Source organism: Stegastes partitus, unplaced genomic scaffold, assembly GCF_000690725.1.
Source record: "Stegastes partitus isolate 25-593 unplaced genomic scaffold, Stegastes_partitus-1.0.2 Scaffold451, whole genome shotgun sequence".
Taxonomy (NCBI): domain Eukaryota; kingdom Metazoa; phylum Chordata; class Actinopteri; family Pomacentridae; genus Stegastes; species Stegastes partitus.
This window is the reverse complement of record NW_007578182.1, coordinates 435,114-450,278: the sequence shown is the minus strand read 5'-3', so window position 1 is coordinate 450,278 and position 15,165 is coordinate 435,114. Positions and strand designations below refer to the sequence as shown.

Sequence of the window (15,165 nt, the reverse complement as noted above, 5' to 3'; positions counted from 1 at the left end):
TCTTTGGAAATCTAAGTCCCTGGATCTTTTTGTCAGAAAGCAACGTGTAAAGACTGAACTTTTAATTTGGTTTGAAAAGGCTGTCACGCAAATACTAAAGCTGCTGATCTACTGTCTGTTAAAGTGGCTCCCAACCTTTGTGGGTGTCATTAAACAGAGTTATGGTGACACCTCATCTCAAGTTGAATTACAAAGGAAGGTTTATGAGCTGTGGCCACGGGACTCATTTCTTCTTAAATTGTTTTATTTGTCCCAGATAAACGTTGATGTTTTTGAGAAATCTTTGCTTGTCCAGTTTTATGTCCTTTCACTCCTACATTCCTGTTTGTTCTTCACATAACAGCCTTTTCTTTCAGGATCATTTCCACCTGAGTTAACTTACTCTGGATGCAAATTGAACACTTCCTCCATCAATGGGTTTGTCAAGAAACTGGCAGAACTTTAACATTTGTGCTGTTATGTGATAAAACCAGGCCACACAACAGGATGAGGACATTCTGAGCACCATTTGGTCAGGGTATCAGTTTGAAAGTTCCACTCCACTTCGTGTATGAACAGGATTTATAATGGGAATTTAAACTAGTTTACAGCCACCTGTAGCCCAGTATAACGTTCACACATATGATGCAGAAACCTTAAGCTTTCAGATCACCAACACTATGAAGAGAGACATCCTACGTCCAGCAGTTAAACCTCAGAAACAAACTTTTTCTTTCGATGCAAAAGTTTTGCAGCTTTATTTATTCTTGGTGGAAAAACCATGTCAGAGGCAAACTATGATTCCAGGCAGAGTACTTTTAAACATTTTAAAAATTTGTTTGAAAGGGACCTTTAAATACATCTTCTAGGGGGCACTAAAAGCTGATGAATAAAGCTGGAAGTGAGATTTGTTGCACATCAGAGATGTTGATCCACAAACTAACATAAAGACAGAATGATTCTGATATTTTTCAGCCACTGGTTTAATATGTTCATATCTATGCTGATGATACACAACTTTATGTTCCCCTTAGTCTTTATGACAAGAACACCATATTCACAGTGGCACAATCAGGTCTGCGTTTAACTGTTAACATTTGCAGATATGGATAAAGTCGTTCCTTCCTTCTCCTTTGGACAAATGTCATTGTCTTTACACCAACCTAATTTAGATCAAAAGCTGACTGTGCTTTTCTAACGAACTTGACAAGCTGCTCTTTTAAAACTTCACTTCTATTTGAAAACCTTTTCTAAATGTTGAACCTGTGCTGATTCTTTACACTATTTATATATTCTGTTTTCTTCTGGTGGCTTCATTATTTTTTAGTATGTTTTAGTTACTCTGTTCTACAGTTTAGCACTTGCAGCACTTTGATAAAAAACATAAACAAAAACAAAAACAATGCATAAAATTCTTACACTAAACTGATAACTATATAAATATATTTTCTATGCTATAAATAAATACTGCAACTTATTGTGTTGTATATTACAGTGCATTTCTTTATGGTGCATGTTTTCAAATAGATGGATTTAATTCACTTTCGTTTATGTTGAGCCTTTTTTTCTTTTTTTTTTTTAAGGGTTTATCCAACATATTCTATTTTTTCTGAAGCTGCAGATCATTAAACTCTCCCGGCCTTCATACACGAGTCACTTTTTACACTTTCAGAATTTAAAACATCTCAATTTGAACTCCTGAGCAGAAAACAGTTTGCTCTCCATCAAGGTTCAAAGTGAGACGTCGGCTCGTCCCTGTGATTCTGGCTCAAAGATTAAAAGGCGCAGCGAGCAGACAGCTGATCCATCACAACGATGCTGCAATTAAGCTAATTAAAACCAACTGAGGCCTTTAGACCCAAGCCAATAAATCAAGTTCAGCCTTACAGTGAGAGGCCGTGATGGTTTTAGCAACGTTTGTAGTGTCCCCATTAAAAACCACCATGATGACTGGGCTCCTTCACCGTCTGCATAAACACGTAAATGTAAGGACTTGATCGATCGTCATTATTTATCATCACTGCAGCATTTTAATAAAGTCCTTGTTTTTCTTGTTGGTAATTATCAGATCAAAACTGTTGGATGATGAATGAACCAATCACTGCCTGTGACCCTTAAAGGCAGAAAAATACACGAATGCTTTGAGTAGGAACATCGTTAATCCAAGAGTAGACGATTATCCTTATCGCCAACACAGTGCGGGCTCTTATTAGCATTTTAAACATATTGTAATGAGAGTATTATTATTTAGAAACGCTTAGAAATAAACAGAAATAAAGTACTTGTTCAATACTTGGTTATTTCTATTTCTGCTACTTAACACTTTGATTCCACTGCAGTTGTTTCATATGTAAAGTTACTCAGTTAGTTTATTACATGCAACCAGTTGTTCCAGATTAAACTACCAGGAAAGACATAAAATGACTCCAATCTTAACATGTGACATTATAAAATAAATTACGTATAATGTTGAGCTCAACAATGACAATAGCACAACATTTACACCAATCTTTTGAGGCAGTCAACAACTTTGCCCGAGTTTTTAAATAAAAAACTCTCTGGTGCTTAACATCTCAAAAACTAAGGAGTTGTGCTGTGGGGGCAGAGGCAAATCTCTGACACCCCTTTTTAAACCCCTCAGTATCCGGGGTCAGTCTGTCGAGCAGGTTGAAGTTTTTAAATCTGTGGGAACAGAGATCGACATCCCGCACAACAGCAGGTTCACCTGCTGAAGAAACTGAGGACTTTTCATGTCAGCAGAGGCATTTGAACCCTGGGTTACACCTCAGTCATCCAATCCATCCTCACTTCAACATTTCATCCTGGTACAGCTCCCTCTCCACTAAACACACAACTCTCCCGTATTGTTAGTCAGAACAGCAAAATCATTGGTTCACCACAAACTCATGTCTCTGAACTGTGTAACCGCTCTGTGATCAGGAAGGCCTCCCTGATCACAGGGGACCCCTCTCAGCCCCTTCATCATTCCTTCCAGCTACTTCCATCAGGCAGACATTACAAAGTCCCACTGGCCCGCAAAAACATCTAGAAAAAACCCTTTATTCCCACTGCAATAACCACCCTGAACAAAATGAAATAAGACACTGAACAGTACATTTTATCGGCTGCTATTTTGTTTAAATGTTTCTTTGTGAGCTTGTGTCTTAAGTGTGTTTTTACATGTGTTGTATTTTTATTGTTGGAGCCTTGTCACTATTTGGGACAGACGATAAAGGCTATCTATCTATCTATCTATCTATCTATCTATCTATCTATCTATCTATCTATCTAAGTTATAACAACTTCTAATAAATTTATGTTCAATTAACTAAGTTGAGTTGGGACAATTAGTTTGTCCTCTACAATTCAAATGATTTTAATCTACCAGCCTTAACCATCTGTAATTGTCCAGGCGTGATAGGACAGGGTTAAAATCTTGAACTTAAAGCGAAAAAAAAGTTATCAAGTCAATGTAATTAAGTTATCTCAACTTAAATTCAGCTTTAAATCAAGTAAGACAGAAATCTGAGTTGAAATCACACTCAGTAGGAAGTTGACAGTTTCCAACATTATTAGGTCAACACAACCCATCAACAGTGGTTGTGCTGCTTTAATAGTTTATCTAAATAGTTTCTTTTTTATTATTATTATTTCTCGCAAACATGCATTTAACTAGCTGGTGCCTTTCATTGCTTTGTACAGTGATGTACATGTGATGGATAAACTGCAATGTGATGGACTATTTGTAAATCGAGCCACTTCTACTCAAGTAAAGGATCTGAATACTTCTGACCACTAACAATGTCACTTGTGTTCCAAGAGACATCATTACTGCAACATTAATACAAATCCCCACTGACGTTATAAAGTCCATCAGAAGAACAATGGGATGTCTGCGTTATCTTCCAGAGGAGAAACAAAGCGCTCCTACCATGGCATCGTACTGCAGCGTGTTCATGAAATGCGCTGCCTCTGCTCCCTTGTAGTAATTGAACCACACGGTCCCCTGGAACTGGTCTCCGGCGTCCAGCAGCAGCACGTTGCTCTCCGATTTGCGGATCTTCCGGATCATCGTGGCTCTCCGGGCCACGCCGGCGAAACACCCGCTGCCTTTGCTGCATTTCCCGGAGTGCACGCTGGTCTCCTCCACTCGGGCGTGCACGTCGTTGGTGTGGAGAAGAACCAGGTCCCAGGCCGTGGAGGGGGACACGGAGGAACCCAGCAGGAGCAGCAGCAGGAGGAAGCAGAGCCGAGGCGCAGCGCTCCGCTCGGGGCGCACCGCTTCCATCGCTCCGCTGCGCGCAAACACACTGGAGGAAGAAAGCGCGGATAGGAGCTGTTCCTTTTTACATGACCCGAAGTAGTCTGCTCTCCTCTCCTCCTCTCTGCTCCATATATGTCTCCTAATGAATTAAAGGAGGCTGCGCTGAAGCTACAAGACACAGAGGAGAGGGAGGCAGCGCGTCATGAGGCGCCTTCTGGAGACAGAGGAGGAGGACTGTGGTTGTCATGAAACGCCTTTTCCTCTCTGATGTCTCCCCCTACCTTTGACTTTTTCACACATTTATCAACTTCACTCTCTAACAAGACAGGCTGGACGGAGGCTGTGCGTGTGGAGGATGTCTCCAGGGCTCTTTCTCACCGCTGAGGGAAATCAAAGCGCACAAAAGGCTGTAAGGCGAGAGGATTAGGATTCAGAACTCAATAAGTCAAGTCAGGTCAAGCCATCGTTATTTATACAGCACATAAAATTCAACTGCAGTTCAGCCAAAGTGTAGAAAAAATAAGACTGACCTCATAAATCAACCAACAAATATAATATGGAAGTGAAAACCCAGTCAGTGTTTAGTTATGATGTGAATGTACCTGAATAATTAAACATTATGGACTAAAACTTTCATAAAAGTATATAAAATACAGTTGTACCTGATTATAGTAAATGATAAGGCCCAGACCCTACAGTGTTAATAATGACTAATTTAGAATTACACTACAAACATACACAAAAACCCAACAAATCCAACGATTTCCTGGATTCACTATGAGCAAGCTTTCATTTTAAGAAAAAGGTTTTAAAAATCCATTAAGTAAAATATTCTCACAGCACGTGGTGGATGTTTTTTTCTTTCTTTGAGAGCTTTGGAGTTTTCAAAGTTATTTTTTAAAATTTAAATTTCACAAATGTATTGCAGTAGTCGGTATTGACTGTTACAGATGTGAAAATAGTCTGTTTTAATTGGTTTTTCATTTTCAGTTTGGTTTAAAACTCAAATAAACCAAAAGCTCAAAGTGGATGATATAAAGAAGAAATAACCAAATACAGCCAGATTCATGTCTTAATTTTAAACACAGTTTGTCAGTATTCATGCACCTCCAACTTGTGGTTCTGACTTTTTCCCTTCTACATTTACATACTGCAAAAAAAAAAAAACCCAAAAAACAAATCACCCCTTTCCTCACACTAGTTCTTACACCCCATGTTTGGCTATGTGCAGTCATCAAGTACTGATCTGATTCCACCATTTTATTTCCCCCAAATTAAAGATTTGCAAACTGACTAATGATTTATTTTAAAGTTAAAGCTGTACTGTGACACTGAAGTGGAACTAAGACCTGAATGAAAGCAGACAGACTGGCGTCAGTACGGAGGTCTGCGCTAATCTGGTGTCTGCAAAGACAAGAATAAATATTACAACATTATCAAAGTTTATAAATTTCGATGTTTATATCTTTTCACAACTTTTAAGAATGCAGATTGTTCTACTTCAGTTTTACGAGCCATCAACGGGTTTAATAAAGGTTTGTAACAAGAGAAACTGTGTCCATGTCCAGTCCTGCAGCTGTGATGAATATGGAAACTATATCAATGGGTGATACTGTCCCTCAGAACAGCATGTTTTCCATCTCACTGTAAATCCATAGACTGTATAAAAGATGGACGTAGCAACCAGCCCTGAAAAATGAAACCAACCCGGAAGTGTCAAAAACCGGCAATATCACTATCCTGGCTCCAAAAAGCCCTGGCTCCCATAGAAATGAATTGGAAAAGAAGTGATCACAGATCACTAAATACCGCATTCCTACAGTTTAGGATTTTTTTCTTATTAGTTTTCATAGTCAAATCCAGAGATCAGGTGGCCAATCTGAAAATAAATTAATGCTGAATTTTTAAAAAATCGTCAACATTTTGCAGGGCAAGGGGCATGGCTGGCTTGATTGACAGTCGGCAGCGACCATACAGATGAAGCGAGCAGAAGGTGGTAAATGTGGGCGGGCAGAGAGGGCCCGCCTCTCAATCCATCTGACCAATCGCTGCTCCTATGGCTCCGCACTCCTCCAACGATTTTTGCCTCACTGGCTCCAAAAATCCAAGATGTCAACCAGGAAGTAGCAAAACCCTGGCTTCATTTTCTCAGTGCAGAAACCAACGGGTGACGTCACGTTAGTTACGTCCATCTTTTATACAGTCTATGTGTAAATCAGATCAGACAGAGTGATGTTTGGATATATTTTACGAGAATGTAACCAAAGCGGATTTGCGATGGTCAGGAGGTGTATCAAATAGGATCGAAAGCTGTGAAGGAAGTATACGTACTCGAGCATCATCTGCGTCAACGCTTGTTTCACTAAGGGCCTGAAGGATGAAGGCAGGAATGTAAATGTTCTTCACGACCTCAGCATCATCATCCTGATACCTCCAGATCTCAGGTCAAAATGTGAGAAGTGGCAAACAGATGAAAAAACCCATAATGATGATTGTTTTTGGTCTGTCCTGTAACAGAGTGCCAAAGTGGAGTAGAAAATAACTCTAACTGTTCAACCTTCAGAAACACTTGGGTTGTAAATGTCCTATTGTATACATGTAAACAACTGATAACCTGTGAGCTTACTAATGAGCCTTTCCCTATAAAGTTTATTCACATTAACATAATCACTTTCATTATTGATTATCAAATTAAAAAACAACTCATTATCTTAAAGCAACAACATGAATCATCCACAAACCTGCGACATACACTTCTGAGTGCATTGTTTATTACCTGTATTGGTAACTGTTACCACTGGCCAGGAAGGGATATCGTCAGATGGTGTCCAACTTACATGGAGTGTTTCAGCCCTCGACCACAACAGTCTCCAGTCAGCGGGCCGGCAGTGAAAAGCTAAATCACTGCCGGCCTGCCCCTGGCTTGCAGCTTTCCTCCTCTCTTTTGGTCCACAGCCAACAGGAAGCTCGTTAAGCCTCCTTCCCCATCCTGCGAGCAGCTTGCTTTTTGCTTCTCCCATCAAGGCCAAGTGCTGACAGCATCTGCCATGCAGACTTGGCGGGGAAGCCTCTACAGCAGGGGTCTCCAATCCTGGTCCTCGAGAGCCACAGTCCTGCATGTTTTAGATGTTTCCCTCTTGATCAGCTCATCATCAAGCTCTGCAGAAGCCTGATAACGATCATGATCCTTTGAATCAGGTGTGTTGGAAGAGGGAAACATCTAGAACATGCAGGACTGTGGCTCTCAAGGACCAGGATTGGACACCCCTGCTCTACAGTCTATCTCCAGCCCTTGTCCCTGCAGTCTTGAACCAAGGGCTGGCCTTCCTCTCGTGGGCCTTATCACAACCATCCTCCTATGTGACCGTCAGCTCGACCAGGATCATCTTCTGGCCTTTGTTTGACAACAGCACAGTGTCTGGTCGGAGGGTTGTGAGCACCACCTCTGAGAACTTCTGCCTTCTCCCAACATCTCCCTGGAATATGCAGTTTGTGGCAGGCCTGTTTTACTTTTCTTGTTGGTGGAGGGCTTGGAACCCTCCCTAATGAAGGAAAGTGTTTTCTTGTTTTTTTTAATGGTTGTGCAAACTGGTTTCTTTTTGCACCTCTCCCGCTCCAATGTCTCGGCAAGACACAGAAGAGACTTTGTCGTGGCACCACCTTTCTCATTTCTCATCTTTCTCCTTTCTCAGCCCCCAAGCATGCAGGTGAAATTGCGAAGGAAGGACGTCGTAAACAGACCACAAGAGGAAGGAAATGCGATAGGGCTGTAATCTCCACAGTTCTGACCATGACTTCTTGCACTTGGGCAGATCCCATCTTGTCCAGACGCCTTGGGAACCTTGTTAGGCTGCTTTTGACATCCGCCTTTCATCCTCTCGGGTCTGAATTTCCGCCTGTACTGTGCCCTGCCTGGTTCTCCTCGTTAATTACAGTCCAAGCAGGGAAAATATTATACCAAACACACACAACCTAAACACTGGAGACATTAATGTACTACTGCCTATGAGCCTCCTGAACATTTCAAACTGCAAACATTTGCTTTGGTCACGATTATGAGGTTACAAGACAAGTTTCACAAAGACACACTTTAGATGGTGTGAACTGGACAATGCAGCTTTAACATGAAGCATCCAATCATGTCTAACTCCAGACTCTTCACCTGAGCAAAGGCTTCACTGAGTCTGTCCTTTAGACCCGTGGATATGTGGGTTTAAGTGTGAGTTTGTTTCAGGGACACATTTATGTGAACCTTTCTGAAAAGGGTGTTCAAGCACCAGAGCGAGTGGGCAACACAAGAAGTCGTGGTTGGGAGGAGACTGTCTGTGGTTTAAATGCCGAAGAAATCTGTTGTTAAACTTGTTTGTTTCTTCAAGGTCTGTGTTCACTGAGGATTAAAACGTCATCAGGGACACAAAGCTGTTGAACCAGACGCCCTTTAAAAACCATGTGGATTATATAAAAACCTAAGATAATTAAAAAAATAAAAACTGCTGTCATTGTAATGCATTCATATTTTGATTCAAAAAGATGCGGTTCTTGAATTTTCATTGAAATTACTTCAACATTTTTGCTAACTGTGCATACATTAATGCATGTTTTAAAGCTGTTCTAATAACCATGTCTGTATTCCAGGAGAGCAGGACATGTACAGAGCCTTTTTCATTTTTACCTTCATGCCAGTAAAGTTGTGGTGCTGAAAGAGAGCGCTGCGAAAGAAAATGAGAATTAAAAGAGGAATAAATTAGAAATTTCTTTGCACAAATAGACACAAAATCACAAGAAATAATCTTTAGAACACCCTGATGCTGACTGTTTCCTGCAGCTTACAGAGTTTCAGAGTCCTCAGTGTGTTTTCTAACTTTCCTGACAGCTTCAGATTATTTCACTCTAATGAGACAATCAGGTCTTTGTCACTATGAGAGAATCCATTATTGCAAAAGTTTTTCTTTTTTTTTTGACAAGCACAAAGAGACGTACCCAGTTTAGCCAGAACTATCTTATAAGTCAGTATTTTGAGCTTCTTTGTTCAGCACGAGGTGACGCCTTCTTCAGTCATCACTTGGCTTCAGGGTCGAGTCTTTGGTGTTTTACCATTTTAACAGCCAATCCGGTGCAGCTCAACAACAGTCGCTGCCAACTTGTATAATCTTCTTTAAGGACATTTCAGCCTTTTCAGGGTGACTAACTGTTTTTATCCAGACTTGAATTTAAACACTCTGATGAAAGGCCTGTGCTGAAACCTTTTAAGAAACTCAGGTTCCTCAGGGTCAACAAGAAGTTCCTGCTCAGAGGGTCTGAAGGTTCAGCTTTTTACAAATCTGCAAAAGCAAACAAGTTTATTTCATGACTATTCTCTGTGCTTCAACACAGTGACGTGGAGCTACAGAAGGGATGACGAATGCACCGACGACAAAGTCTGGGCTGCAGTAATTTGAGGCATTGATCTGCAGTAACAAGGCCTACCTTAAGACTTGTTAAAAGTTTTGTGTTGCTGTATACAAACAGTAGGAGACAAAACAGGAAGCACTTTTCAATGAGCAGCTGAGCAACTTTCCTAATCTTCATTTTAGACGACAGTAGATAATAAATACCCAAAGGAAAAGTTTCCAGACATTCATCCCTAGAACTAGAGGTTCCAAGTGAAAATGCATCTTTAGTTGAATCCTCCTCAATGTTCGTCCCTTTGTGTTGGATGATTGGAAAGATGTTCTGAAAATCTGCGAGGCTCCAGCAGCTTCTACTGGAATCAACACAAATGTGTCTGTTTGGAGATGAATCTCTTCTTCTGTTGGAGTGAACTGAAGCAGAGTTTGGGCTGCTTACAGCTTTTAATCAAATCAAATCAGGTTTATTGTCATTTTGTTGTACATAGACAGTAGCACGGGCAAGATGAGAGAGCGTATCTTCAGGATCATATAAGTTTTGCGGAATCTACATCTGGGATAAGACACTAAACGTTCACTCTCGTTGCCTCCTGAAGGGGGCGCTGCGTCCATGTGTGCCGCCATCACGTCGAACATGGCGAAACCGCTTCAGGTCCTGGTAGGTCTTCAGGGACATAAAGACACAACGATGGTGTGACGATGGTGAAGCTGCAGATGCTGCCCAGAGCTAGCTGTCTGTCTGTCTGCATCCCCTCCAGCTGTATGTCCATCTGGGATGTTGTCATGGAGCCATGTTTCTGTTAAAGCAAACACACAGCAGTCCCTCCACTCTCTGTGGGTTTCTCTCAGCATACGTAGCTCGTCCAGCTTGTTGTGGCGGGCGCGGACATTGGAGAGCAGGAGGACGGTCCTGCTGGTCTGGAGATGTTAGCCTTTAGCCTAGCATGGATCCCAGCTCTCTTCCCCTTCTTTTACTACCCTTCTACTGGGGCAGAATGAGACAAACCTGAGTTCAACCTCAAATTCAAGATGGAGCTGCTTCTTATGAAAATCTATGAGCCAGTGAAGGTAAATGATGTCCAGGCTCAAATCTGCCAAAACAGCATTCATAGGTACAACATCTTAGAAAGGGATGTTAGACGGATGTTCATCGTCCCATCAGACCAATCCTGGTGAGCTTTCACCTGATGCCATCATAAGTGTCACATTACTTTGGCTTTAAGTTAAACATATTGACAACTATTTTCATTAACGGTCCCCAGAGGATGAATCCTAATGACTTTGATGAGCCTCTGACTTTTCCTTTGGAACCCTTAAGACTGCAAAAGTGACATTTCCCATCAGGCTCAGCTACAGTTTGTGTTAAACGCTACCAAACAAACTGGCGAACATATGACCAAGAACAACATGAAACCTGCTAAACATCAGCATGAGCTTCTAGCAAGGCTGTAGATGAACTCTTAAAGATGAGAAGATGAAGCTGCATCAGTCAGAACTGTACAACAGACTACTTGTGCTGACACTGTGCATCAGTAGACACATAAATACACAGTATGTAGACAAACGTACTACATTTTCTATGAAATATTTATTCCAGCGTGCTTTACACTCATACAGTATTTATAACTCACTATCCAGCAGCAGCTGTCCTTAGACGTAATCTAAAAACAAAAGCAGTCACAATGTTCACTTGTGTTGAACTTGACAATGAAAGAAAACCTGAAGCTGCCTGGAATAACGACAAAATCTACGACAACAAAAGACCTTCATAAATCCCTCCAGTCAGCTAACCAGCAGCAGCACAGTCCTTCATGTCGTCTTTGGCCTTTATCACCACTCAGCTCTGCTATCTGACACGTCTTTGCATATCACTGCTCATGTATTTATAGTTAACATGTACCACAACACACTTCCGACACCTGATAAAAAAAGATGCCATGACAAGTGGTTGAAGGCAAAATCGTACATAAAATATTTTAAAGCGCAGCTACTGAAACGCATCAGTTGACGCCAATGTTCAGATGTTTTTACGATTTAGGGAAGTTTTTACGTTTTGGAAAGAGACCAAGAAAAAAAGTCACCTCGAGAGGAAAGTGTGGTCGTCAGTGAGCATCATAACAGCCTGCTCTATATTTAATGACCAACTTGTTGAAGCTGTTGAAAGTATACTGACACATACTTTCCACTGTCTTCTGCTGCGTAGGACACTGTAGCTGCTTGTTTATGGGTCGCCCACTCAACCAGTTGTGCTACCAGGGTGCCCTAAAAACAACAATTAAAGAATCTCAGTGTTTTACAAGCTGAAATGTGGTGGACCTGAGGACAATAAAAGTTGGAAGGTTCATTAATGCCACATTAAATAATCACCAACTACAATAAAAACCACCAAAATGTGATGGTCTGTGTTGTCAGCCTGTGACCCTCCTGGGGAACCCTGTGGGAGGTTCTGTATGAAGCACCAGGGCTGTTGCCACAAGTCAGCAGGTCCAACTGATGGGCAACTCCTTCAGCAATAGGCAACGAAGACAGCAAAAGATACTCACCTGTTTGCTTAAAAATCAACACAGTGGCAGCTTCGAGGCAAAATGTTGCCCATCAGGGTTGCCGAAGAAATAAGAACTGTATTCTCACCATGAAGTCAAACACGTTTCTGGTGGGTGTTATAGTCCGCCAAGGTTGCCTCTGTCTCCGATCCTGTTTGTGATGCTCATGGATGGGATCTCAAGGATGCAGATGATGTGGTTCTGTTGGCTTCATCAGGCCGTGACCCTCAGTGGTGGCCAAGATAAGACTCTGGACCTTAAAGTCTGAGGTTTCAGTTCTCTGCTGGAAACTGTATTACTCGCCCTGCGTTTGGGAGAACGTGCTGAACCTGTGCGGAGGAGTTTAAGTATCACAGGATCTTGTCCACTACTGACGGGTACATGGACAGACGATTCATTTTTCCATCAGATGATGGTTGACGGTTCAATGTCAGCATGTTTAGTCCTGGACCGCTGTGGTGAAGAGGGAGCTAAGCTGTCATTCAGACCTCACCTATGGTCATGAGCTCTGGGTAGTGAATAAAAAACAAAGATCACAGATACAAGCAGTCAGAATGAGTTCCTCCATTGGATGGTGAGCTCAGCTTTCGAGACAGGGTGAGGAGTTTGGACATCAGGAAGGAGCTCAGTGTAGAGTCGCTGCTCCGTCATGTTGAAAAGAACTTGCTAAGTTGGTGAAGGTATCTGATTACAATGTTTTTTAACAGCTTTTCTGGGAACGAAGGAGACACTGGGGTAGACCCAGAACTCACTGGAGGGGCTATGTATGTCATCTGGCCTTGGAACAGCTTTGGGAGGAATTGGAAAATGTTGGGAGAGGAACATCTGGGATGACCTGCTTAGCTTCTCTCACAGAGATCAGCCTCCAGATATGTTGAAGGAAATGGATGAATGGATGTTTTTTTGCATGCTGACAGTATATAGTATCAGATACAACCTACCAAAAGAAACTATATTCAGAACTTTTAATTATAACTAACAATATAAGACAGTGTGAAAGGTGTTTCTGGTAGTGATGGACCAACAGAGAACTACCAGCTAAATCTGCAGCTTTCCTCGACTTAGCAGAGCTTCACAGTGAGTTTCAGATCAGTGCTCAGCTCTCTGGTTAGAACCACAACATTTACATCATCGACAGAAGTTTATTTGACAGCTACTTTGGTAATCGATTAATCGTTTGAGCAAAAACGCCCAATATTCAACGGCTCCATCTGCTTTAATGCAAGGATTTGATATTTCAGAGACGAAACTGTTTGATCAAGCCAGTAATCAACAGAACAGTTGTGAATGAAAACAGTCCTGTGTTGGTTCAATCTGGATGACTTCAGAGAAAGGAGGAGATGTCTAGAGGTGCGTCACCTTAAAAACTCTCACAAAAACCCTGCAAATGTCTCATCTGTTCTGCAAAAACAATGTTCACCAGCCAGCAACGACCAGTACTGTGCTGACTGTTCTGGGTGGGGTGGGTGTCAGTGTATTAGAGGTTAAAGCGGGTGTCCGCAACATTAGAAGGCAGAAACCTGGACTATGTTAGTCAGATCTGACTCATATTCAGGAATTTTAAAAGCATCTAATATACGGTTCAATCTGTCTAGTCACTAACTGAACATTTAAGGGTTAACACAAGCGACAGCAGATAACGAGGTCTAAATTCCTACAGTGAAGCTATGATTTGCTGTGAGTGCTGTTTACGTGTGGGAGTTTGTGTCGTGGTTGTAACTGACTGAGGTCACAGTTGTTGCGTCTCACTACACAGCTGTGTGTGAGCTGACATTTAGGCGACCCGTGCTGCAGCAGAGTACGTGTTCAGAGTGTAGCTACAGGTTCCTGCTCACTGCTCTGAGTTTACAACCACACACAGACAAAACCGACAGCAGGTCGTCTTGTGGTTTCAGTCTTCAGAGCAGGAACGCCTCGAACACGCCTGTGCAGAGGTTACATAAGTATATACATCAGGGCTCACTGCTGTGTTCATTTATGAAGCCTGTTAACGCTTCAATCTCGTCTGCTGTCAGCGGCAGCCCTCACATGTCCAACCACAGAAAACCATGATGGAAATAAGACTTTCAACTCCACTGGGGGTTATAATCTAATTTCTGTGTATTGCTTGAGGCTCCTCTGTGTGTACAGATAGAGAATTTGTCAAATAAACTCACTAATTCACTTGCTCACTCGCCCTGAGGCTTGAATTACACTGGAACACAGAAGCAAGAGATGCTTTCTTATTCTTGGCTGCTCCTTCTAAAATGTTCTATGTATTATTTAAGCATCGGGGAATTGTGTGTTTGTGTTCGCTCTTGGTTCTTAGTTTCTTGAGTCTTGAGAGTCTGTGTTTGTTTAACTGTCTGTACAGTCGAATCCAAAGTCCTTCATTTCATTAACAGTGAAACGAACTTGGTGAGTTTCCTCGAAGCCCCAAATATAATTAGTCTCCAAAACGCAGTTTGTTATTTTGTGGAGGACCTGATGATCTGGTGGATTGTTTTATTGTTCAAGGTTAAAATTTTCATTAGATTGAAACTGAAGTTATTTGTGTTCCTTTGGGACAATTAAGACAACAGTAGCTGCATGTAGGTAACAGTCCTGTCTGTTAAATCTGTAAACCAGGGCTGCTTGTATGCTGGAAGGTGCTTTTGCAGTTTCTAAGGGGTTTGTGGAAACATAAACTGCACACACAGTCGTCCTGAAACATATTCAGACCTTCCATTAAAGAAAAGACAAAATTCACAATAGTCACTCAAATAAGTAGAAACTGAAAAAATAATAATAAATATAAAATTGCTAAATTATAATTGAGTGAAATAAGACATTGCTTTTGAATTGTGCTTACAAAGAATAATTAAAAAAAAAAACAAAAAACTGTCCTGGACAAATCAGAGCACTTTGCTGATGAGCAGTGGGACAAAATCAGAGTAGCTGTCAACAGGTGCAGAAGTCTGATGGAGAGTTTTAGAAAACACTTGATTGGCTCAAAGGGTTGTTCAACAAAATA

At 41.5% G+C, this 15,165-nt stretch overlaps 1 protein-coding gene across 1 annotated transcript in view; it reads right to left on the bottom strand.

Annotated features, from left to right (window-relative positions):
• LOC103360565 (5'-nucleotidase-like) overlaps positions 1–4,406 on the bottom strand; it is a 15,749-nt gene extending 11,343 nt beyond the window's left edge. The window contains exons 1-2 of the mRNA XM_008286357.1: positions 3,911–4,406; positions 2,082–2,092 (exon numbers count right to left, since the gene is read on the bottom strand). Of these exons, the coding sequence (XP_008284579.1) occupies positions 2,082–2,092; positions 3,911–4,267 (368 nt within the window). The 5' untranslated portion in view covers positions 4,268–4,406. The remainder of the gene's footprint in view (positions 1–2,081; positions 2,093–3,910) is intronic.
• Between the last annotated feature and the right edge of the window lie 10,759 nt (positions 4,407–15,165).